At 40.0% G+C, this 25264-nt stretch overlaps 7 protein-coding genes across 7 annotated transcripts in view; 6 read left to right on the forward strand and 1 right to left on the reverse strand.

Moving 5' to 3' along the window:
- Positions 1 to 4220: 4220 nt before the first annotated feature.
- Positions 4221 to 4765, forward strand: LOC117148163. The gene has a single exon (XM_033315408.1). It carries the CDS (start codon positions 4355 to 4357, stop codon positions 4571 to 4573), a length of 219 nt encoding a protein of 72 aa, XP_033171299.1. The 5' UTR covers positions 4221 to 4354; the 3' UTR covers positions 4574 to 4765.
- Positions 4766 to 4965: 200 nt separating this feature from the next.
- On the forward strand, positions 4966 to 5382 carry LOC117150229. The gene is made up of 2 exons (XM_033317024.1): positions 4966 to 5074; positions 5129 to 5382. Exon 2 carries the CDS (start codon positions 5149 to 5151, stop codon positions 5296 to 5298), a length of 150 nt encoding a protein of 49 aa, XP_033172915.1. The 5' UTR covers positions 4966 to 5074; positions 5129 to 5148; the 3' UTR covers positions 5299 to 5382.
- A 94-nt stretch (positions 5383 to 5476) lies between these two features.
- On the forward strand, positions 5477 to 5920 carry LOC117150838. Its single transcript, XM_033317906.1, has one exon. The coding sequence runs from the start codon at positions 5561 to 5563 to the stop codon at positions 5903 to 5905; it is 345 nt and encodes a 114-aa protein (XP_033173797.1). The 5' UTR covers positions 5477 to 5560; the 3' UTR covers positions 5906 to 5920.
- On the forward strand, positions 5900 to 6429 carry LOC117150837. Its single transcript, XM_033317905.1, has one exon. The coding sequence runs from the start codon at positions 5995 to 5997 to the stop codon at positions 6391 to 6393; it is 399 nt and encodes a 132-aa protein (XP_033173796.1). The 5' UTR covers positions 5900 to 5994; the 3' UTR covers positions 6394 to 6429.
- Positions 6430 to 6528: 99 nt separating this feature from the next.
- On the forward strand, positions 6529 to 7155 carry LOC117150839 (male-specific sperm protein Mst84Db). Its single transcript, XM_033317907.1, has 2 exons — positions 6529 to 6657; positions 6800 to 7155. The coding sequence occupies exon 2, from the start codon at positions 6873 to 6875 to the stop codon at positions 7056 to 7058; it is 186 nt and encodes a 61-aa protein (XP_033173798.1). The 5' UTR covers positions 6529 to 6657; positions 6800 to 6872; the 3' UTR covers positions 7059 to 7155.
- Positions 7156 to 7662: 507 nt separating this feature from the next.
- LOC117139674 lies at positions 7663 to 8962 on the reverse strand. Its single transcript, XM_033302155.1, is given in 5 exon segments — positions 7663 to 8155; positions 8157 to 8422; positions 8490 to 8567; positions 8633 to 8722; positions 8779 to 8962. Coding segments are annotated over 5 exon segments (666 nt in total). The 5' UTR covers positions 8857 to 8962; the 3' UTR covers positions 7663 to 8001.
- Positions 8963 to 9874: 912 nt separating this feature from the next.
- Positions 9875 to 25264, forward strand: part of LOC117139667 (insulin-like growth factor-binding protein complex acid labile subunit) — a 48995-nt gene continuing 33605 nt past the window's right edge. Inside the window, exons 1-2 of the mRNA XM_033302143.1 lie at positions 9875 to 10534; positions 24368 to 24414. The gene's annotated coding sequence lies outside the window, so the exon portion shown is untranslated. The remainder of the gene's footprint in view (positions 10535 to 24367; positions 24415 to 25264) is intronic.

Raw genomic sequence — 25264 nt, forward strand, 5'->3', positions numbered from 1 at the left:
CTCGGCTCTCGATTTCAGGTGAGCCCGATTTAATGAATGAAGATTACAGGGGCCATGCGTTGGCTCAGATTTATGCGTAATGATATTCAAACAGGTTATTTATTGACTTAAGCCTTGAGTCTTTGGTTTCAGCTTCAGCTTTGGCTGACTCTATTTGCTTTTCTCGGCAAACAACTGGATAATTAAAGCATCAAATGCAGACAAGCCAGTTCCGCGAGAATATTAATGTTCCGATTCTTACGACTCACAAGAAAAATTATCTAGAATTAGTCTGACAACAAAATTATAGCATTTTGACTGTTATGTGTGCTGCTTTATCTCTGAATGATATTATTTAGTTATTTTAAAATATTTTGATCTTAATCCTCTCTTTTCAAAATTTAACTTTAATGCATGCACAATATTTTCCATCCCAACAGAGCACGAATTCGCTCAGTTTACTTGTTAGCCGAATGCACCCTGGGTCAAGGGGTATTAACAATGACCAAGTCCGATCCAGAGATAGAACACACAAGCGCCGTCACACTTGAGCAGCAGAACCAGAGCTCCAAGACAATCGGACGGACGGAGATCTCGACAGGAGACGAACGACGAGCAGGTGTTCCAACTTATTCATTAAAAGCAAAAAGGAAGCAGACAGCGGCAGGCAGGAGAATATAGAAACCCGTTTCCCTTAAAGTCTCAAGTTGACACTGAAAGCGCACATTTCTTTTAAATTAAAGGTAATTTTAGAAAGGTAACATTTATGATGCAACATGTTTAATATTATAATGAGAAATTCTCCATTCTCCCAATGGCTATATTATTTTTTCTAACATCTTTCGAAAAATGTAATTTTAAATATTTTCTTTTTCAGTGTATCCTTGTTGGCTCAAAGTTTTTCGCCTCCTTCAGCCGCTTCTTCAGCTGGTTAAGATTGTGGTCGACACGCAATTGCGGCAATTCGAAGTTGGATGCGCTCCGCGGGGCCACCGAACCGAGGCAAAAGCCAAGCTAAACGCTTAGAAGCCCCTCTCCACCACTTGCTCCTCCTGCTAACCCAGGAACTCACATCCGCCGCAGTATGGAGGCAAGTTTCTTGCGGCAGCGACAACTGGCAACCTGCCACTTGTGACTGGCAAGCAGCAACTTTGGAGCACTGAGATGAACTAGTGATAAAAAAGTAAAGAATATTTTTATTTAATTTAATTAATTTTTAAATTTCTTAAGTACGCCTTAAAACTGATTTAGCCTTGTATTAAATGGATTTTTATGCATAGATGTTCTATATATTGGTATTTATAGAAGAGAGTATATTTTTGCAGTGCATGAACTGGCAAATTCAACTGGCTGCATCGACTGAAACCGAAGCCGGTTTCGGGTGTGTTAACTTTCTATGCCCGGTAGCGCTGATTGCCAAGACAACGACAGCCCAATTCATTCAGCGGTCTCGCCTTTCAGCGGCAGCAGCTGCTCGAGGTTCTTTTGGCCACATCCTCGCCTTTGTTACCGCCTTTGTCCACTCGGCCAGTTGCTTTGCATGGCCAGAGTCTGGAATCTCTGCAGGCTATTCCAGTTCGATTTATCATGGGCAAAGTTATGATCGCTTAAGTGCCGTCGTTTAGCGTTCTTGTTTTAGCCTCTGCAATTGCGCCTCATAAATTCTTCCCGTGACAACACTAATTGCAACTTGCTAGAAGTCATAAGAGGCTGGGAATAATTTTAGCTACTTATACAGTCATAAATCAAGTTGGCTTTCGAAGATCTAGATTTCTTATCCATTGATATTTTGCCTGATTAACATATAGGAATTTATATCCAAGCTATTCTCTTTTTAAAGTTTAAATTAAGTTTGAATCCTCATTTTTAGGTTAGCATAAGCAAAACTAAATTGTAATGAGCTTAGACAAATACGTCAACCGAACCCAAAATGATATTCATTTAAACTTCATTCGGGAACCACAAAACTATAAATTCATTAATTGTTTTTCAGTTCACACTTTCCGCGACCATCGAAAACATATCAGTGGACAATCGAATTTGACAGTCCATAATTGCTGGCAAATTAGAATTATTTATTCAGCAAAACCATTTCTGATTGCCATCCGTTTGGAGTTTGTAATTCATAATCGATGTTTGGTATGCTCCGCGCATAAAACCGAAATAAAACCACAAAATAATAGACACAACTATGCATGTTCAGTATGAACAGATCGTTTCCATGTTTTGGCTGTGACGGAAGTCTGGCCCCATCGCATAGGAACCCAAAATATATATATACACAGACCGCGCAACTCTTTCAAAAAGAGGCCATAAATATTGTTCATTTGTAAATAAATGGCTAACAAAAAAAAAAAAAGAAGAAAAACTACGAGTAGTGAAAATCCAACAACTCACAGAGCATATAAAACATGGTTCATGTTCATTTCCAGCACTTGGTTTTCTATTTCCAAGCCAAACACTCTATGGTGTTCCATGTCGCTGCGTGGGTGCTCATTTTTTATTGCAGTATCATCTTCCGGTCACTTTGTCAGGCCTCCAATACATTTCTCAAACAGTTACGACGGCACAAGTGTGCCTACTTGGGCTCGAACTTGAGTTATTAAAACCAGAAACGGAGTCCAAGAAGTAATAGAACTACGTCCGACAAACGGAAGTTGGATAGACAATGTCGCAGCTTGGTTGGGTTCTATCTAAGGGCTACACTGAGAGTAATGTTTTGTTTTAAGAGAAAGCTTCTCATTACAATTTCTTAAAAATTAATTGATTTTGCACTTTAGTTTTAATCTATTAATATATCAATTATAGAAATTGCCTAATGAGCAATAAAATGTGTAAGCAAATATATTTAACTTCATTGGTGATCGAGGGATTGGATTCTTCTGCTTATGTCACTTAAAAGCAGTTCGCGCGACTGGACTTAGTTCAGTGGCACTGGAAGTGCCGCCGCCCGGGGGAGAGCTGGTTTGCTCGGAGTGACCGGTCCCAAAACCACCAAGCGGACCGTCCCCCTATCACTCCGCCCCAACACCCACTTACCGCCCATTTCCCCCACCCACCTACACACGCACTCGCCGCACCGCGTTGCGCTTTGAATATAAATTACACAAATAGTGGACACGACTTTGATGGCTGCAGCCGGCGACATTGAACGCCGCTACGTTGCACAGTGGGTCAAACGCGAAAAATCATTTATATTTTCACTAAAAAATGTTAAGCTTAAAGTGTTTACTAAAATTATGCTATAAATCGCACTCAAACATCACTATTTTCGATTTATCACATCCAATTTTATGAAAATGTTACCATTAATAAACCCATTTGTCGGTATTTTGTGTGCTTGTACGATGCACGTAAAACTTTTTATATTTTCCAAACTGAAAGCCCCCAAATTAACCCAAGTTAAAGCACTTCGGTTTAAACTCTTTGGGTCACTGCAAAGACCACAGTGCAGATGAGCTGCCAGGAGCGCTGGTCATGTTACCGTGGCCCTTTGATGCTAATGACTCTGCCATCGCCTTAAAACCGGGGGATAAGCATCGATGGGGGCTTACAACGCTCGGAACTTAGCGGGCAATCAAAAACCGTGCTGCAGCAAATTGGCATGCGTGATGTAGATGAATGGAGATGCAGCCAGATGCAGCTAGATGCGGTGGTCAGGGGGCAATGGGATGGATGGAGTTTCTGGGCGGGGGCAGAGGTATGTGGGACAAGTGATTTCCGCATCGCTTTCTGGATCGCAGCGAGCGGCTGCGTTGATTGATTGATTAATTGACAAAGGAATTGCCGTTAGTTTTCCATTCGCATTTACATTTGCATATCTAATTTATGAACGGCCAAGTCTTGTCCGGCCGTATGTAGTTCATTGTGTTAGCTATGCAAATGCTGTACTTCCGCTGCGAGCGTCTGCCCAACGCAGCTTAATTATTCATTAATTTCAACTTAAATTCCATATTTGTGCCTGCAGCCATTTGTGGACCAGTTTCGATGGCCTGCAGTTGCAGTTGTCTTTCCGCAGGCTTTTGTCACCATAAAACTGAAGTGTTGCCCGATTATGAAATAATTATAAGCGTTCTGCACGCACTAACCGGTGATTTTAGGGCCGATTGGGCCTTGATTTGGATTTTGGGAGCCATTCGCATCGATGCTAGTACGAAATTAACTAGCTTTGTTTAGATATTTGCGCAACTCGGGCATCTAGTTACCCGTTCCATTGTGTTTCAATACCCATGGAAATGAGAACATTTATGAGCCTCACTCGGCCCGAAAATTGCTCCCAGTTAGCATCTATGTAAATTCACAAAATCTATAAAGTAGGACCCAATTTGCCACTGCCATCTGCCTCGACCTTCGTTTTCAGTGGAGGTGCTGCAGCATGCCTTGCATATTTAATCCGGGCTACATTGGACCCGATCCGCCCTGCTGTGACCCCGATTGCTTGGAGGAGGGCCACTGCACGGTTCCGGAGTGCGGAGTTTGCCCGGAGTCCCAACTACCGCGATGCAATCCCGCCCCACAGTCCAACAAGGACGTGGCGAGGCCACCACTGGACCAGAAAGCCCAAAAAGACCCGAAGCCCCTGGAGCAGAAATAGTGGGGAAAAAGGCAGAGCTGCAAGGAGCTTCCAAAAATGAACCAGGAGTCCAGTGGAGATGTGCTGAACACACAACCTTCTTCCGACATGTTGCTATTATATTCTAAAATCTTGAGCTCAACCCATGCAGCTCATTATCGCCTGGAAATACAACCGTTATAAATCGATCATATTTTAACATAACATTAAAAAACAAAAAAAAATAATAAAATGTATATCTTTAAATAATAAAAATAATAATATATAATAAAATCAAATCACAAGCTATTTTCTATTTTAGCACAAAATAACTGTGGATAAAAAATACAAACAAAATTAATTCATTTCTATCTAAATCTTAAATGAAGTCAAATAAACTTAAACAAGCATTCTTGATTTAAATGTCAACAAAATAACACATAAGCGTACATACGTATATTTCTTTATTCAAAATTCAAACACCAAACGTGTTGTTCTGGTCAAACATTTGTTTAAATTTCTCATTTTTCTCTTCCATTTCTGGTGAGTTTCGAAAGAGGAAATGTGGGAAATGTATTTATAAAATACGATTTGCAGACTTCTTTCGAGTGTTCAAAATGGTTTACTTAAGTCGTCCTTGGACTCCGGCCATAAACCCTTTCTACATTGGCCCCTACCCGAGATGCGCAGTGTGTCCGTGCGACTTCGACATTTACAAAGGATACACTCCCGGTGGCTGGCACAGTCGTTGCTATAGCAGCTATTGACGACACGAGTACCTGTGTAAAATGCACGAAATAATTTACCTCGCACACATCTATGTAGAGAAATAATAAAATTGATTCATCATCACCAAACTGTTGAATATTGCTGGGGAAATAATATAAATAATATAAATATTCCAATCGAAATGGCTTAGATTTTAAATTGAAGCTCCTGGGATTTTTAGTTTATCAGGTCGCAATTTGTGTGAAAATAGTTTTCTAAATTCAAAATTTAAGTCTCTTGGTTTGACCCTCAACAGTGGTCATGTCTTCGTCTGTCGATCACGTGGTACACCACGTACTGGCCCCAATGGCAATCAACGTCCTCGATCGCGTGGTGCCAGTTATCCGCCAATTGGTGATCATCATGCATCAGGCATTTCTGGTTGATCACCATGTGTCGGAGCCCGTGATCGATGTATCCGGCATGATTCAGCCAGTCCGTAAAAAAATCTTGATTGTAAATGATTCAACGCCGGAGCACCATGTCGACCAGGAGCCGGTGGTCAGTTCGGATGACATCAACGACCTGATAAATGAAATTTCGCGAAGTATCCGAAACTTGGCCCGTTCGACCTACAATACCATCTCGGCGATGGTTGGAGAGTAGCCCCAGAATTAGTTGTCATCGTGGTCGACCGAAAAATCCAATATCGACCCTCCTGATCCTCCAGAAGATCCTGCTCCTTTGCCCAAGATATGGAAATGGTTCACACGGCCATTGGAGTTGCGGGCATAGTGGCCCTGTTTATGGTAGTTTCCCGTTCGGTGACTCAAGTGGGTGGCAGGGTGTTAAACCAAACCCGTGATCCGATCGCTGACCTTGTGAGGCGCGGTGGTCCAGTGGCGGATCAGCTGTCCGCCGTCGAGGGGGAAACTCCTCTAGTAGAGGGCGATCGCATGGATGGCGCCTGCTCCGTGGTGCAAAGTATTGGAGGCAAGGCGTGTGCCTTTGTAGGGCCATTGCTTCCAAAGTTTGGCAGTGAACATAATTCAGAGGGCTCACCGAAGGAAGACGAAAAGGATGAAAAGGACTCGGAGCCGGTAGTAGTAAAAACTGAAACACCGCCAGCGGCAGAATTACCCGAAGAGGAGTAGGATCTGGTCAGCAATTAAAGTTACCAGAATGTAAAAGAAAATTTTTAGTATTTTCGAGTTGGCCTTGGAAATAAACTTCACTCAATTTGTGGGCTTTCTGTGATTCGAAACCTAGAGACCTCATTCATTTTGAACAGCTTGGACTGAACACATCTCTTTCGTGAAATAAAACACAAAAAAATAATATGAAAAATTGAACAAAAATTCTAAATTCGTAGCCAAGGACTAACTTCAACGTATTTCTTCAGCAGAAAAAAATTCCAGGTACGTTCTAGTTCGTTAAAATTGAACAAAAAAGATCTACAATTTATACAGAAATTTGTAAAAAATTTGTTGTTCCCAAGAGTAATTTTTAAATATTTGGTAATGTTCTGTTAATAATAAAACCCGTTTTTTATGTTTGCAGCCGTACCATTTGAGCCCCACCTGCAGATTTTAGAAGTGATTCAAGTGTCCTTGACCAAATCCAAACTTTCAAGATGGTTCTGATGCTTTGCTGCAGCTTCGATCCCTTCTACGTTGGACCCTGCCCACCCGGCTGCCTGGCTCCCTTGATGGGAGGAACTCCCTATTGCGGATGCGGTCCCTGTGGAGGTTGCTGTAGTCCTTGCTGTGGTCCTTGTGGTCCTTGTGGTGGCTGCAGCTCGTGTCCTTGCGGCTGGTGAAGCGCCCACTGAATATTATGGACTTCAACCGCTATCATAGGCATTGATACGGCAGCAAGCGGTAACAAGCCAATTTAAAGATCAAGCTTCTGAAAAACACTGCTGGAGAAATATGTTGCTGTTCGAATTCCATTTTGCCTTGGCCGGGGCTAAACCAACCAAGCTCCTATCGTTTACATAAAGAATTTTTATTATGAGCTGTTCAATAATAAAATGAATTAAAGTACAAAAAGAACTGCTTTGTGATATAGCTCAACACCGAATATATCCAACCTGGATTACGTCAATGTAAACATGGATGGGCCAGCCTCCAGTTTTTTGGTGTGCAGCCATAAGGATGCAAATGTTGTCCTAGGTAAGGGTCTTGCCTAGAACAGCTGTTTGGGGCATCAGGATTATTGCGCAGCCGCGATTCGAACGCGCAACTCGAACAAAAACATAGAATGTAAAGCATTGTGTCAGGTCAAAGGTTGTTGGGGTAGGGATGGAACACACACCCCCTTTTATTATTCAATCTTTGAATGAAAATGAAACTGAATCTCCAATGCCTCCTGACGCCATGTTGTGTTTTGGATAAGCGCGATTTACAGCGCCGTGTCTGAGGTGTCCCTGAGTTTTTCTGAGGTGGTGATTCCACTTCATTTACATTCATATATGTGAGTGTGTGTGTGTGCTGGCCATTTCACTCTTATTTTGGCATCGCTTGCTCTGTTGTTCCGCGGAATTTATTGCGGTAGGTCGGAATTTTCATTGCTTGCCTTCCATTTTTGCGGGGTTTCCGGCGAGTATGAGTGTGTCCTTGCGCCATGTTTTATGGCCAAAGTTGTCTGCTGTATTTGAGTTTTAGTTTCTGAGCTGAAAGTTTTCGATTGCATTGTGTTTCTTGAGTATGTTGCCGGGTATAAGATTTTGTTTGCGTTGTTATAATGGAGCAACAGTGTCTTTAAGTGTGAATATTGTGTTCCGGTCTTTCTAAAATATATGCCACAAGTCTAGCAGTGGTATTTACAACCATTGTATTTTGATTGTGGTATGCTTTTTTCTGCCATATCACGTCTTTCAAGAAAATACGATGGAATTTGGGCTCATCAACTCCTCCCCATGTGGACAGCTCTCACAATGCACGCTTTGCAGAAAATGTGGCCACAATTGGTGGACACTGGTTGCTTCTCGCGGACATCTTCCAGGCACACAGGGAAGTTGTAGGGCATGACGGATTTCGTGGACTCCTTGGTATCTGATTTGTTCGGAGGAGGATTCTCGTTAGAATCTGAGTTATATCCTATTGATGTTGATGGTTCGTTGAAGCTCATGTTCCTATCGGAGCTACTGCTGGTTTCACTAGACTCTGTGTCGCTGAAATACTACATTGAACGCCGGAACTGCACAATAAAGTTCTATTAACCTATGGATTCCGGATCGAGAACTTACCATGTATGGGTTTCTGTCGATAGATCTGGGGCTGCTTGAAGAGTCCGAGTCTCCGTAATACACCTTTGGAACCCGTCCCTATTAAATGAAGTTATAATATAAGCAATGAATTTTGGCTGGACCTGGCTTGAGCCATAACTTACAGGGGAACAGCTCCGTAAGTAGGAACTAACTCCGGAGGGCCCGAGTACGGGAATAGGCCCGGTGTTATGGATTTGCTGTGATACTCCCGCCTGTTCCATAAAGTGTATAACCAATGGATTCTGGTGCTGGGTGAACATGAACTTACCAGGGAATTTGGCGAGGGGTCAAATTTGAGCCGTATCTTAATTTTGGTATGGATATAACCCCAGGGCTCTGCTCCCATTCACTAGAAGAGTCTGAGTCGCGGCAGTCCCCCATTTGAAATCTTCTGTTTTTAAGGTTTAAGTTTTTAACTTTTTACAAATTCAGTTTGGCCCGTTTCCTTGCTTTTTCTTCACAAATTCAATTCTCTTTACAAGAAGCTGTTTGAACATATGTCAAAAAATCTTGAAAGTTCCAGGTCACGATACCAGTATTTTATGTGCCTAGGGTCACACTACGATAAAAAGTACGCGCCAACAATCATTGTTCGATTCCAATGATTTCCAAATTGGTATTTGCTTAGGACTGTCACCTTAAGAACTGCTGTTTATACCAGTTACTCGTAGAGTAAAAGGGTATTCTAGATTAGTTGAAACACGTAAAAGGAATTTCCATTTGATTAAGATAAAAAACCAAGTCGATCAGGCTATGTTCGTCTGTCTGTCCGTCCGTATGAAAGACATAGAAGAGGCGCAAATTTGTTACCCTGGTCACCATGCCCACTCTAACCACAGAGCACCCAAAACTGTCACGCCCACACTTTTAAACCATTTTTCGAAATTTTTTTCATAATTTTATTAGTATATTGTATATGTATATATTAGTATATTAGTATACTTGTATATTTCTATCGATTAAAGCCTAAAGCTGCCAAAACCGGTCATGCCACGCCTTGGAACATTTTTTAAATGTTTTCTTATTTTATTCCCCAATATCCATCGATACCCCAGTAAAATTATGAATTTTCGCATTTCTACTAGCTGAGTAAGGGGTATCTAAAATTCAGTGATCTCGACTATAGCATTCTCTCTTGTTTGTATCTTAAATGTTAACATCAAATTAAATAATATGCTAAAGATAGTAGCAACTCCCTGCAAAGAATAAAATTCAATGATCGAAAGTCCGGACTCAACAACATAGAATTCCCGAAGTCACACACGAACTTGCAACATGTTGCAAGTGCCACTCGGATTGTCTCGAGCCGTTGGAAGCTCCAGCCGCGTTCTCGACTTCCGATTTAACTTTCAGCGCGCTTTCGGCCGACTTCAGTGTACGTTTGGCTCGCGCAGAGTTCGGATTGCAGTTCGATTCGGCTTAATCAGCCCAGTGCTTTTAGCGTAGTTCATCCGTAGGATTACTCTGCCGCAGATCTGGCCGATAAGACTTGGCAGCACATCAGGACCCAATCCTGTAGGCCCTAACCCTAACTAAATTATCGGGCGAGTTAATTGGCAGCCCGAGAGTTGCGAAAGTCGTAATGACGGTGCCATTCATCTGGCATTTAGCTTGATTCCCGTTCGCCGATCGCTTTGCCGTGCTAAAGTCTGTAATATTTGGTTAGTGCGGGTTGCCAAAAAGTTAAACAGAACAGAAAGTACGGTTCATTTGCTAAATACACGGGACCATTCAAATATCCCGACTCAATTTAAGAGTGTGTGTGGGCGTGTTTGTGTGTGTGTGCGCTCAGTGAGTGAGATGTGTGTCAAGTTTCATTTATTGGCAGCCAGCAACTGATTTGAATATTCACTCGCACACTCATACCCGAAAGGATCTGTGCTGCCAAAATACTAGACCAGATTGTGGCTCCTGTGTCGCCCGTGCATAAGTGTGTGTGCAGCATGATTTATAGGTCCTGCAGCAGGCGTGATGTAAAGTGACAATTTCTGGTAATTTTCGATTTACATGCCGTTGTGCATTGGGTAAGTTTGACGAAGGATCCCTGGATTTTGTTTACTTTGTTTTTATAACATTACCTGGAATTAATTTTATGCGTAATTTATTGCTGCGAAAAAGACGAGAAAGAGGTCAAACCTGAATCAGTAGCTTCCATAATAATAACTTCAAAATATCGCATTTAATAATAAATTTCAAACTTTTATTTTTAGAAAAAAAAATGTTTTTTTGAGGCAGATTTATTTTATTTATGGAAAACAATATTTATTTGCTCATAATGAATAAATTTTATTAAACTTATCCACCGACTTTGGCCATTTTTTTAAATTAAATAATCAATTTTTGTACATAATTATAGTTATATATTTATAGTTATACGACAAACAGCATAGTTCTACTAAAGTACAACTACTAAAGGCATTTTATAAATCGATTTAAAAACTTTCCCACTGGCCACGAATATTGCTGTTTATTTTTCTTTTCAAGGCACACGAGTAGTTACCTCTGAGCAAAGATTGATTTACACCTGCTCGGATGTCTTGCCAATCAGAAACCGCAAAACAAACACTACCTGCGGACTCGCGAACATATCAGATCGCGTATACTTCCGCTCTTAGAGGGTTTCGCTTAAAACGGTTTCCGCGAAAAAATTAACTTTCCTAGAAGCTGAAAATGCGTACTTTAATAGCTGAGTAGAATAAATCAATGAGTAATTACAGAGGTGTTATCGATTTTGGGCTCCTCTCGCTCGAGCATAAATTAGCGCCAATAAATATCGCGACATTAGGGAAATTTTATTGGTTTTGGATGGCCAAAGATGATATTAATGGGTGCCATTAAAATTTAATCCTTGACAACAGGTTTCACCAGCGTTAAGGACACAGAGTACGCCAAAGAAATAAAACCATCCATTTCCTTATTTGGCAGAAGAAGAATTGAAAACTTTTGCAAACAACACCTGTGTCTATGGAATTTTTAATAAAATCTCCTGAAAAAGTGGTAAACTCAACAAAGCCATTCGTCATGCTCAAGTAACTTGGGTTTTCGACTTTTAGGGTTTTTCCCTTTCGTATGCTTTTTCTTGCTGGTCAGCGAACCAGTTTGGCATCATAATTATGCAACCAGGCATGCAGCTGAGGACACTGTCGGCTGCCAAAGGGTTGAAAGGAACCCTTTCTTTCTTTATACATTTAAATTTGGGTCACTTACGGCCGAAGCAAATTGTAATTAAAATATGAATTTTCCATGCAGCCATATAACAACAATTCACTTTTAATTTTAATCATTAAATCCAAAAAAAAAAATCACTTTTATTTTGAACAAAGCGCAACTCTTTTTTCACTTTCGCGACGGCCTTGACGGGGTTAAAGAGTCCTGACTGTGGAAAATAATCATCATCAGCCGCATGATTTCAAACCACCATTATTATCGTCTGATGGTCTGGTTTGCATAATTTCATACATAAACTGTCGCTTTTTGTGCGCATAATCTGCAGCTTTGAGGACAAAAAAAAAATAGGCAAAAAATGTTAAATAAAACGCAGTGTCGGCGGAAAGGTGTCATATACTCCAAAAATTGGGTGTTCTAAATGTTCGAGAAATGAAGCGCTGAAAAGTTGGTCGCGTTACGCATCCGCCATGTTGCGCGGCGCCAAGTGGTGAGGATTACGCCGGGGTGCCCATATAGTTAATGACATGCAGCTGCTGTTTTACTTGCGGTTTCTGCCTGGAGCCCCCAGGAATCGTCAGTAAATTTTGCTGTCTGGTCCCCCTTCCGGACTAACTTATGAATTTTAAGGTGATTTCCATGTCGCAGGACCAAGTTCAGGAAACTTTGGGTTGGGGGTCCTTTCGGGAATTTGGGATGAGTGCCACGTCACATCGGGGACTTGTCAGCAAAGGGTTGATCGCATCATAAATCAAACGAACTGTTAGCCCAGTTCGCAATCAAAATCATTCTGCGGTCTGTAGCATTTGTTCCTCAGAACGTGGTAATTAATCATCGAAAGTAATTGGTTTTCTGTTTTGATTTGACATTTGAAAAATTGCAGCTGTGACAATTCAATCCCAGTTCCAGTTTATTTGCCTAGCGCCATTTACTTCGCTGCTTTTTCACTGCACAATGCTGCAAATGCTGCAAACGCAAAAGTTTATTTTCCTTTGGTTTTGGCCGAAGTGAAATGGTGACCTATGCAAATTTATGAATGCAAATTAAATATAAACGAACGCATAAGTGCGGCTTAAAAATATTGCCATGCAATATTGGCGAACAATGGGATTAACTTGACAAAAAATGTCGGGAGTGTCCTTGAAGTTTATGTTTTTTTGCACGGGTATTCATAGGCTAAATTGCCAATATGGCCGCAACCCTGGCTTTAATGGAATTATGTCGCTAATTTAATGATGGCAAATGAATTGTTTTGTCGTTGGTCTCACTGAGTTTGGTTTATGGACGCAACCGTTTATACAACTTTGCAAACAAACCGAATAAACTCAGAAATTAAACTAAGACGCAAATAAAGTTTGCGAGGCACAGTCGCGATGTTGGCACTTAAAACTTCTTGAATGCCAATCATACCCCAGCGAATTTCTCGACAATAAAAAATTATTTAAAAATCGTTAAAGTTTTTAAAGGGAATTATGCCACAAAGAAGCAGAGATACCCTAAGCTGTGTGCTTCGTTTTGGTTGTGTGGCACTTCAAAAGAAATAAAACGAAGGCACAAAAATATCCCCACCAAAATACACACAAATTCTCGGTCTTCGGTGACTTTGTTTTGTTTCCCAAGTCTGAAAGTGGCTCTCGTGGTCCGTATTTGTGTTTTGTTTCAGCTTTTTCGGTGATGAGAGCCCCACTGCTAACTCAATAACACAATTTATGGTATTTTTTTCAAGTGGCGTCCTCGTCGGGAACAGAAGTATCGCACATCGCATGTGTTTGCTTTCATATTGAAGTTTATTTTACAGTTTTATGATCATGAAATAAGAGGGGAATTAAAGAGTTGATGATTGAAATGCGTTTAATAACGCAGTTATTGGATTTTGAATTCAAAAAGATTTTTTAGTTAATTTAAGAGGCAATTCAAATTAATTTCCATTAGGCTTTTTTTAATTTCAGACATTTTCAGTAAACAAATTATTTTACCCAGGATATCTCGTATTCGAATGGAAATCACCATCTTTATTCCGTTGCCACCACGTGCTTCTTATATTTTACTTCTCAATTAAATACCACTTTGTTCGGAATGAATGCGCATTTTTGTTGCTGCTGCACATAAATATTTATGCGGGACTTAATCAAAGAAAAATGTTGGGTCTGAGGCTTAGGCCAGCTTTGGTCCTTTCAGCCTCTAGTCCTTTTCATTACGTCTGTTCTATTTGCGCCAGATCAACTCATTTCTGTTTATTTAAACATTAAATGTGCTTACATTTGATTAGCAGCCCAAGAGTTTAATTCCATATCAATGTGCTGGCAGAGAGCTCTTTTCGGCTGAAAACCATATAAAATTTATGTGTTTGCCTTGCTCTTAATTTGTTTGCATTTTTATATTATTTATTTTTGCCTGGCTTGTGTAAATTTCTCTTTTTGGTTTTGAGCTCATTACATTTCCTTTCGGGTTATGGGAGCTGTCTTTTATGTGGCCAGTCGCATTAAAATGCATGAAATGCGCAATTAAAAACGAGGACAAAGTCTCTTTGAAGATGGCAGCGGGATACCATTTCCTTTTAATTAAATATGTAAGGCCATTTCGCATTTAAGCACATATCGATGCTTAATTAAAAGCACTTTGTGTGTTCAGTCCATTACGCAAAAAAAAGGTTTCATAATTTGATGAAAGGGGTGCTTGGGATCCAGCTCCCTTTTGGTTTGTGTATATTTTAAAGAGCCACTGCCACCGGGATTTCTGCTGTCGGCGTTTTTTTCCGCGGCTCAGCAGTGACAAGTGGCACTGAACTGTTGTCAGCTCGTTGTCCAAATGACAAATGGGTGCATTTGCCTCTTGCCGAGCGGCATCGCCATCGATATGGCATCGAAGTCGCGCCGCGCGGCAATAAAAATAAACTGTTTCGGCAACGAATCCGAAAACAAATCTCCTTTCGCCCAATCCTTGGAACTTGGGACCACACACCACGACGCAATGGGCAACCGAGTGTAAAAGTATGCGAATAGCTTGGCATTTTTATTTATATTCCGCGACCCGCCAAAAATTGTCAACATGGATCAATGTGGGGCAAACTTTCAACTCGCTTTGTCATTGGCTTGTAGCCCGGCTATGTAAGCGTTGCCAAATAAACATAAAAAACACTGTATTGTAGCTTAAAGTATCATATTTCCCCTCATATTTATAATATTATCATCTGGATTATCGCCGGGATTCGCGTGTGAGTGTGTGTGCGAAACGACGAGGCGACAAATCAGGCGCTCAGAAATTGTGTTTCCAGTTCATTTCGCCGGCTATGAGGTTAAATGGATCAGGAACATAACAATTGCAGACATAATTGAGCCGTTAAAGAAAGTGTAGATGGGCAGATGGCATAGGCTTAGCTAAACCGCTCTTAAACGTTGCCATATGTAAAGCTAACTTAGTTAGGAACTTAGTTAGGGGAGTTGCGAAAAACTCTCCCCTGGGTGTTTTGCAAGGAAACTATCTAATTAAAATCTGTTTGGTTGGATAAAAGTGTACAATTCATTTTTTGAATTTTTATAAGCCTTATAAACTTTATTAAGATTAAGGACTTTATATGGGTGACATTCAATAGCATTCAAAAATAATGTATTATAAAGTGTATTTCTAAGCCATTACATCTTCTTAAGCTTTCATTTTGTAAATAATACCTTTTCTCGATCACAACATTTTATTTTATTCCCGTATTATGCCGTATATATTTTATTCAACTCTTATATCGCTTTGTTGAACGTGGGTGTTTGTCAAATGTTTTCACACTCGAAAGCTGGTGTCAGCGAATCCGTGTTTTACCAGCTGCTCGGTATTCAACTAAAAAGAGTCGTTTGCTGAATTTTCCCCTGAGGTCAGATATTTTTGGGATGCACAAAGTTAATTACAATGCCAAATGCTCGCACAAAAAGCGAGACCCCAAAAGGATTCACCTACGTGGTCGCTCCTATATCAAGAATACGCAGAGTATTCCCCGGCGAAAGCGGAAAAACCCAGTCGTGCTGCACTAATTGCTTGACAACATTTCGCCACACACGAGACAACAATAAAATTAAAACAACTCAAAGGGAGAGCTGTGCAGTGGACAACAGAAATATTATAGAACTCAATTTGCTAATTGCTATCAAAATAATGAAGTCTGCTTGCCGGTTGGGGTTCTTTGCTGATTGCAACCATCAAGTATCATTCGAGTAATTTGGAGTGCACTTGGCGAGCGGTTCTTCTGCTCGTTTCGGTGCCACTTGGGGTTGCCCCTTGTTGAGTTTGGCGAACTTGGCTATTTTTCAGCCCATTCTAGCTATTTTAAATAATAACTCTGAACGCAAGTGCCACACAGTTTCAGAGAAAGAGATTTCTAAACTGATATTTTTAATATATATGTAGCACCAAAAGGGTAAATCAATAAAGATTCTTTTGTAATTTATAACTAAGCTGGAGAAAAATAATATTTGATATTTGCATAGAATAATTATTTGTTTAGCTGGATTTTTAGTCTACAAAGCTTCATTTGTTTTCTTAAAATGCAACATTTAGCATCACTGACTTACAGCTACATATAAAGAAAAAATTACGAAGAAACAAAAGACTAGTTGAACGGGTGAAATGACGATGGTGGCAAAGTTTGTTGCTCACGAGTCAAACAAATAAAAGTTCAGCTTCAGTTCAGTGGAAAGTTCAACCCATCCCTACGATTCTTGAGGTGTTTTGCCAGAACTTTTTGTTCTCAGCATGCGCTGCTATTCCACAATGCTCCCTCTCCGTAGAAGAAACTTTTCAGTTATCCTTGCTTATTCTTCGTCCATTTATGTCTTGTTAGTAGTTTTATATGCTCCGCTCTATATTTACTTATTTTTTCCTAGCAACTTTTCTAAACTGCTTGCTAACTAAGCTTTATTTTGTTTGCCGAGCATCCCACTGGTAGGAAGCCTTTAAGCGCCTCCACTGCCAAGCGGTTAACCCGTTCCTGATTAATTTCCACTACTCAACAAAACTGGGCTTTGTTTGCAGAAGTTGGAAGTTGGCAGTGAAGGATATATTTCACCGCGTGTTTCAGTGAAGAGTGTAGGGAGCACTTGTGGCAGGAGAAATAATTAACTTGGCGTACGTACATTGTGATCGTGGTTTTGTTGAACTTTAATCTAAAGCCCATGACAGGAAACGGATTATATTTCTGTTCAAAAATATTATAGCCCGGCAAAATGCATAAAATTGCTGAAATTATACAGTTTTCGAAAACATAATCATCCGACAATTAATAGTTTGTTAGTAAAACAAATACTTTTTCAGTGGCATAGACATTTTGCCTTCGTCTGTAAATCTAAATTAAATGAGCCACATTAACTTTTCCTGTTTGGGAAGCTCGTAAAAAATGTACCCCCGAAAATCACATGTAAATTGAATGTCAGCCAGTGGCCGACGCCTGCTAATTTGATCTAAATTCACGCACTCATTTACTTAAAATATGCGTAATGACAATTTGATTAGGGTAATTTGATGTTGATCTTCAGCGGCGCGTTGCCAAATCCAGAACATCGTCGGAAATTCAGCAAGGATATCAAGGACAACAAGGCTGAGTGTCGTGTAATCATTTTGGAGGCAATTTGGTGATGGTTGTGAGCCGTTTATGTTAAATTAATATGCAGAAACAACGGCAGCTAGGCAAATTGCGGCAATAAATTAGATGCTGACTGGAATGAAAATGAAAATGTTTCCTTCGGCTCGTTTCAGCCGCAAGAAGTGAACGGAAAGTTGTCTCCAACGTATGAACAATTTTCTTGGATCCCGTTCCAAATTCCAGCAAAAGTTACACGTTTAATGCGAAAACTCTTTTCGTACTTTGAATAATTGCACGTTTTTGGGAGCCTATTCGGTGGGCAAAAATTTAACTGCCTTGAATGTCCTGCGGCTGTCGCTGCCTACGTGTCCTGGCGTCTTAAGAAGTCAGACCCAAATCAGTTTGCCAGTTGGCCCACGAAAAATATCGTCTGGCTACCTAATTTTCATTAAGACATTTTTCACCCACTAACCACCCTCGAAGTTATTCAATTTCAGTTTCCAACCAGGCTCGTGCTAAATTTGGCAAGAATTTTTCATATCCTTAATTTGGTTCAGTAAATATTACATGCACTTGGCTGGCAAAGAGAAAAGGCAGAGTAAATTAATAGCTGGAATTGAATTAATTACGTGGAACATTAAGCTGTATATCTATCAAGTGTACGTTTCTCTAAAGTATTAAAATGCGAGTCAACAAGATAAACTATACACGCACTGTAATATTTAAGAAAACCCAAGAAGAAAAATAATTAGCATGAAAGTCAGAAAAGATTTGAACAACTTTTTTAAAACTGGCGAGTGCTTTGGTATTCCCGTATTTCGTCAGGTAATTTTCTTCAAAATATTTCTATGCAGTCACCATATGCGTTAACATTTTTAGCTTATTTATTTAGGGACTCGTAATCATGTAAAACTAAAAGACCTCTTCTTTCTGTGGAATTCAGTAAAAATCACACTTTGGCTACCGTGAAATCCCACAAACATGAACCATACAAAAAACCAGAGAAAGCAACAAAGGAACTAAAGCCGAATTTTCCAGCCCAGACGAAAACTCAAAAAACACAATACATTTTAAAAAGGATACACACACTCACTCGGGCATTCTTGATATGTGTGTGTGTGAGTGCGCATTGTTACAAATGGCGAACTGAGAATACAATTTGAGGCAAGTGTAGCGAAAATATTGTGGTAAATACTTTAAATTTAATGCAAGTGCCGGCAGAGGAAAAGCCAGCTCCTTGTTGTATTTGTTTACTGAGGTGTGAGGAAATGAATAAAGCGAGAAAGAGAGAGGTGGCTGGAAAAGCGTCTTTTCACCCAGAAGTGTTTCGGCAATATTTTCATAATTAATGGCACGTGCACTGAGTGGACGAGTCCATCAAGGATATAATTACAATTTGAGGTGTAACGTGCCAACAATGTGGTCAGCACAATTAAATATAAATAAAGCCTGGTCGGTCGCAGTGTGTGTAGCGCCGATTGCGGTTATTAAACAAAAGGCTTTTGCCATCACTGAGCTATTTCTTTGCTGTGGTTTCCCAGGAGATTAGGCTCAGATTGATGGGAAATTGACTAAAACAAGGAGTCCACTTAAAAAGTAAAGAGTAAAAACTCAAAAATAAAGTAGATATTATGTTATAGGTACCGCTTGGTCTTCAGATATATTATTAATCTGTCATTAACATTTTTCTTTCGAAACTTTTCGCTTTTAATTTCGCCTAAGCTTTAAGCAATTACAATACAGAATTATGAAAATTTCATAATTTGCTTAAATGGCCAGCAGCATTAAGAGGGGATACTTCCCACTCGCCACCAAAAAATTCCTCCTACAAACCGCAGGAAAAAAGGAAAAACAAAAACGTCCGGAGCAACCGCAAGGACGAAAGGAGGGAGCAAAGAAGGAGGTCCTGCCGTCGCTTATCTATGGGCATAAGCTATGAGGGCTGGGGCCAGAAGCTGCTCAGCATTAAAACGTGTTCAGTGTCACGTTGGACAAGGTTCCTTTCCCATTCCTCGCCTTTTACTGGCCTTAAAGCCAGATTGGGAGTATTTAAAATGGCAAAATAAAATGTTAACGTGCTAAAGGGAATACATTAACACATATTCACAATTAAGGACTTCTTGCGGAGCGCACAGGCGAGGCTCCCCAATGCACTTACGAGCAATGGACTGACTGACATCCAGATAGACACTCAAAGGCGGTATCCCAGGATCCAATTCACTCCAAGGCCAGTTCATACAGAATTAAACACGAGTGGAGAGAAATCTCATGTTCCGGCTTCCGTAATGCACGGTCGAAGAACTGACCGCAAATATCGGACCCAATCCCGATACGGCACCGGAAGAAAAAATGTTTATCAAGAAGATGTGTATTAATTTAGTAAGTAAGTTAGTCGCTGCCCATTGTTATGTGTTATATAAACATAAAATATATGTTTGGCCCCATTATTATTAAATAATATATTGCGCTAAAACATAATGTTGTTGATATGTTAAACATTTAGTCTCAGAAGCAATTCGTTTTAATGAGTTGGATTCTGAAATCAGTTCCTCTCCCTAGTAGATCTCATGTTTTCTGTGCACTTTTGAGGGCGATGAGGCGTATATGAGGGGCTGTCAGCCAAGGAGTCAGCCCAACTGGGCCACAAAACCTTTATGGCTGCCCATGCACACACTGGCATACCGAAGTGTGCGGGTGCAATGTGTGTGTGCATGTGGCTCTGCGTGTGTATGGGTGCTTGTGGCTCTCAAGTGCAGCAGGGACATACTTGGCTAGCCTTCCCTGGAATCGTGGCTAAGCTAAAACCTCACAGAAGTCCTCTTCGTAACTTCGGCCTGCCCCTTTACGCATTGTTAATTTTTTATGGTCCAAACGAAAATTTTCACTCAAGATTTATGAGGCAGCCGACAAAGTGCTCGAGTGCACAGCACCAAAGCCGGAAAATTTCGACCAGGAAAACGAAACTGCGCTATACCAAAGTTAATGCGAATTAGGCACTGCAGTAGGCTAGACTTGTCTGCGAATTTCGGCTGAGAGAGTTTCAGACTTTTATTTCAAAAAAAGGAATATTTCTTAATAAAAAGCATTTAAGTTTTTTATTTATTTCATAAAATTGTTTTCCTAAGCAGCTCACAATTTAATACTCTCGGTTTTTAAGCTACTAATTCTCATAATTAAATTCTAAAATAAATGGCATTTAATTTTTTAATTATTGCTGTGCCAAATATTTACGTGCCCTAAATCATTTTGCGGCATCGCTGTCCTTGGCAACACTTCAAAAATTTAATTCTTTGGACATTTTTGGCCGCGTTGTTTGTCATCCTTTGCTCACCGCACTCACCACAAGTGCTAAATTTCCAAGGAACCCGTACAGAAGGAAAACAGAATTTGCCAGGAACTGAATTCAATTAATGTTGAAAATCGTTGCCGCTGCGGAGACCAAAAATCAAAGATTGCCATACATTTGATGTGGGGACCACACGTCGGACTCGAATTTCAACTTAATATCGATTAGCCGACCACAAAAGTTTACCGGCAGACGAGCTTTGGTACAATATTTATGTAGACCAAATCGCATCGAAGCCATTCATTTCAGTTAGTTAGCACTTTCTAATTCATTTCTGACCCAAATACCCAGACACTTTTTGGCTCGATCTCGTTGATATTTTTCCTTCGACTGCCTTTGCTGGCAACCAGAGATGCTGGCAAAAATCTGCATAGAATGAAAAAAAGTATTGAATTTAATTTATGGAAAGTGAGTTGTGGCCGAGATGTGCTAACATTTTCGCAACAGTTGAAATATGCAATCAATTTCTGTTTAAGGCTTCAGCTGTCTGGCTGCGGAGTAATCCATAAACGCATTGATCGAAGGGCTCTTGCTAAATATTAGCAACTTTTTGCTGCGGAAAATTAAATTTGGCGCGCTGGCAGGCGAGCTTGATAGATAGCCCGGGGTTTTGGAGTTGCGCAAGGTGTAAAATACCCCTCCGCCGTGGATCTGTCGGACCTTTTCAATTACTAATTTTAATTATCCCAGCCGGGGGCGAAATTCCACTGCGCTGGACATGAACAGACACAAAATGCACAAAACTTCTGGCTCGCAGAGCTCTGTGGTGCATATTCACATTCACAGTTGGCTTTTGTTCGATTGTTTGTTTGCGGAAATTGAGCGCTGAATTTTGGGGAAACTTCTATTTGGGTCACACAAACAAGCAAGCAAAATGGGTTTGGGAGTCATTTGTAATAGATACCATATATCATAATTGAATTTCATGGGAAGTCGCTGATTAGCATTTGATTTGCATGTTTGCCCGGCACTCCGTAAATTCAACAGTTTCAGTTTTTTATAACGCTTGAAAGCGCATATTTAATTAAATACCTAATAGATTGTAAAAATATATATTAGTCGAATAAAACAAACAAGGCAAATGGTTTATTAAACGGCATTATCATTTGGCTGTCATTCAATTTGCATATCGTTGTTGTACAAATAATCGTACATTTTTATAAAATTTGTTATTGGTTTGTTTCTGTTTTAAAGAAAATAGGTCACAATGAAATTATTTAAAGCTAGATTATAAGTTAGCTTTAAATAACTTCATTGTGACTTATTTTCTGATTGGAAAGACTCAAAATATGTCACTTTTAAAAGCTGGTAAAATTCATTTTGTATCAAATCTATTGCTAATTTTGATGCATACGGTGTTCTTTGGTGAACTTTTTCGATTTTGTTTGTTTTTAAGTGCACAACATATTTGCACAAGCTCGAAAATCCATTTCAATTTCAGACTATTAGCGTCTCCTATTGAAAGAGCCTAGTGAGAGGCAAAAAAAGTTTTGTTTTCACGCCTCGGCATTAAAAGAAAACAGTTGGCCCAAAAAAAAGCGAGAAAGAATCACCAAAAGTATTCAAGTTTTGTCTGCAGTGCCCCCATTCTTCCTTTTTGCTCCTGGCCTTTATTTTTCAGTTTTTCCCGTCCTAGCCATTTTTCAACTTTGACTGTTTTTTTGTGGTATCTTTGTTTGTTTGTTTGGCGGCGAAAAATTAAAGAAAAATAGCAGCTAATGAAATAGAAATAAGCGAACGTTGATACCAAAAATCGAAATGTGGCCAGCACACATATGTGAGTTCTTCGCATGTCAATGTGCCTTTGATAAGTAGACCTAATCGGCTGAGAGTGGAACTTCTGCTGCAGAAACTTTTAAACTGCTCGACAATTAGTCACAAAAGTGTTTGAAATGCAGGAATATTTTGAATAAAGCGAAGCTTTCAATTTGCTAAAGTAATCCCTGTAGTACTACAATATTTGCACCAACTTTCTGTTGCACAGGCCCTTCGGACGTTTCGCTTTTAAGATTTTAAATAAAATCTCTAATCTGGTTAAAACTTTTGACCACATAAGTATGCAGCAGTTTTGACTTTTGCATTTCGTCCCAAAAACCACAAGTCGCCCCCCATTCGCTCTCCCAGTACGCACTGTTATTTAATTTAATTAAAAATATCTCTTTCCGAGCTTCCTGTTTGCCAAAAAGTTTGCAGTGCCTGGTGAAAAAAATATGACTAACGATGTGCCGGAGTGGGCCACGCCCTCTTTCAGGGGCGGCAGACACGCCCCACTTCTAAGTCCTCTAAGCCAACTAACAGGAATCCTGGAGGACGGACTCACAGTATCCACGTGCCATCGCTCGCTTTTGTTGTTGCCACAGTGGGTCATGTGGGTCAAGTGGTTAGTTGGTCAAGTGGAGGGCAGTGGGGGTCCCATGGTTCGATGGTGCTATGGTGTGGTCTCCGTTGTCCTCGCACTAGTTAAGTGGCTTTTAATGAAAGTTAGCATACGTTTAAGTGCAACTTGTTGTCGGGAGTCCTGTTGCGGAGGCTGGAACTCAAATCATCGAGCAATTTCAACTAGACCAAAGCCAGTGGCTTGAGCGGCCCGCTGGAAAATTAAGAGTCATTTCGCAGGTGCATTAAGTTTAGTTCCAAACTTTAATTGTCTTGGTCCTGAGGTGGCCGCTTCCGCCTTTTTATTTATTTTTAATTTATTGTGCCCAATTTATGATCAAAGGGAAGGTCGTCCATTCTATTCGCGTCCTTTGCGTTGCATTTTTTCAATATACAATACTTATATTCAGCTCTTTTGTTTATTCTGTAACCTTCGGGTTTTTTTATGCAAGCTGTAAGCTTTGCTTTGGCTTTTCGTGCTTTCGTTTGCGGCACTTTTTTACTTCATTTCCTGACCCCAGTGCTTCCTGATCGGAATTCTGTATTTCCGGTACGTCCATTACGAATTTTAAATGCAATTCAGTTTTGTTGTCTTTTTGCCTTTATTTTTGGCAACAGTGCACAGTATTTTGCAGCTTTGATGTCCCGAAAAAGATGAATACAACTAACGTTTCCAGACAAATTGATCCGATTATTTAAAAATAATTTTAAAAGCTCAAAACGAAAATTTCCCTAACAAATTTTCAGTATCATTTTAAATAGATGAAAAATTTTAGAAATGTAGTTAGCAATATTTGGTAAATATCTCTAAATATAAGATATTATTTTTCTATATGAACAATAGATAACACTGAACTATTTTTCATGACCATTGATCGTCTCTCCCCATTCAATCCTTACCTTCTTCCAAATTAATTTGTTTGAATTTGGCATCTTTACACCACATTTAATAAACCCAGTCAGATTGCTATCTGCAACATTTGTCTTTCCTTCACCGTTGTGGTCAGGGTTTTCCGGCTTTTCTGCTTCCTTTTCCCCAGAGTCACCAAATTCCCTACAGACATTTGGGGCTGCTTAGCATGCCTGTCGCCTAGCCTCAACGCTCAGTGATTTTAATTAACATTTCTGATTTTGCGGCTCACCAAGACCCCACCTCAAGCTCTCCGAGTATATGTATATATGTATGTATGTGTGTCTTTATTAGCACACCTGTGTACTGGTTACACGCCGATCCTTTTCCCACGTGATTTTGGCCTTAACTTTGCCAGCACAACTAATTGAATTGCTACTTGCTTAATTAAGTAGAGAGATAACTTGCCCCTGATTAAGATTTTGTCAACATTAAATACGCTTAATTCGCCTTGATTAATGCATATTAATCAACATATATTCAACTTTATATTGCAGACAGACGACGACCAAGTTGAAAGTTCAATAAACCCACACAGAAGAGGGTAAGTTTCTGTCGCAAATATTTGATTTTCCCCAACTTGTTTTGACTTTCGTGACAGATTTCAGTGCTTTGACAGTTGCACTCATTCTGTGCCATTTATCATACTATCACATCTAGAGAGAAAAAAAATTCCCTTTTCATAAATTTATTTCGCAACGTCCATGCCAACTTCAATGCAACTATGTTTCGTTGGGGGAAAATATTTGTAATGAAAGCTGCCAAATATATCGGTCCCCCCAAAAATTGCCAAAGGCACGAAGGCAAGGAAGTCGACGGGCCAATGGAGGCTTGTTTAACAATATGCTGACCATGTTTCAAAGGCGGAAAATTCGATATGTGAAGGAATGAAAGAAATGCGAACTGAAATCCAATATCTAAGCCCAAAATGACTGCAAGCTAAAACTACGACTGCCAACGTATTTTTCCTGAATGTGTGGGTAGGTCCAGGGTGTGTGTTAGACATTCTTAATCAAACAGAGGCGGAGAAATCAAATTATGACCAGGCAAACATTCGTTTCCTATAAAGAATTCTGGAGACATATGCGCAGAAACGGGCAAAAAAATATAAGGCCCAAGCTTAAAGTATGCAGCATGTTTTATTTTTTTTTTTTTTTTAATATTGAGATAATCAGTAAAACTGGGATTTTAAGGATGATATATGGTATTTAATATCCTATGTATGCCTCATAGTATCTTCCCTGCGAATATGCCCCATTCGAGGTGTTTACCCATCCTTTCTTCGCCCACTGCCTATCTAACTAACTGATGAAGTTGATAATGATAAAGAGGCCAGATAAGAATCGCCTGGGAAATGCCTTGAAATGAATGGCACTGGCACAAAAGGAGAAGAT

The sequence above is a fragment of the Drosophila mauritiana genome, chromosome 2L (genome assembly GCF_004382145.1).
Source record: "Drosophila mauritiana strain mau12 chromosome 2L, ASM438214v1, whole genome shotgun sequence".
NCBI lineage: Eukaryota > Metazoa > Arthropoda > Insecta > Diptera > Drosophilidae > Drosophila > Drosophila mauritiana.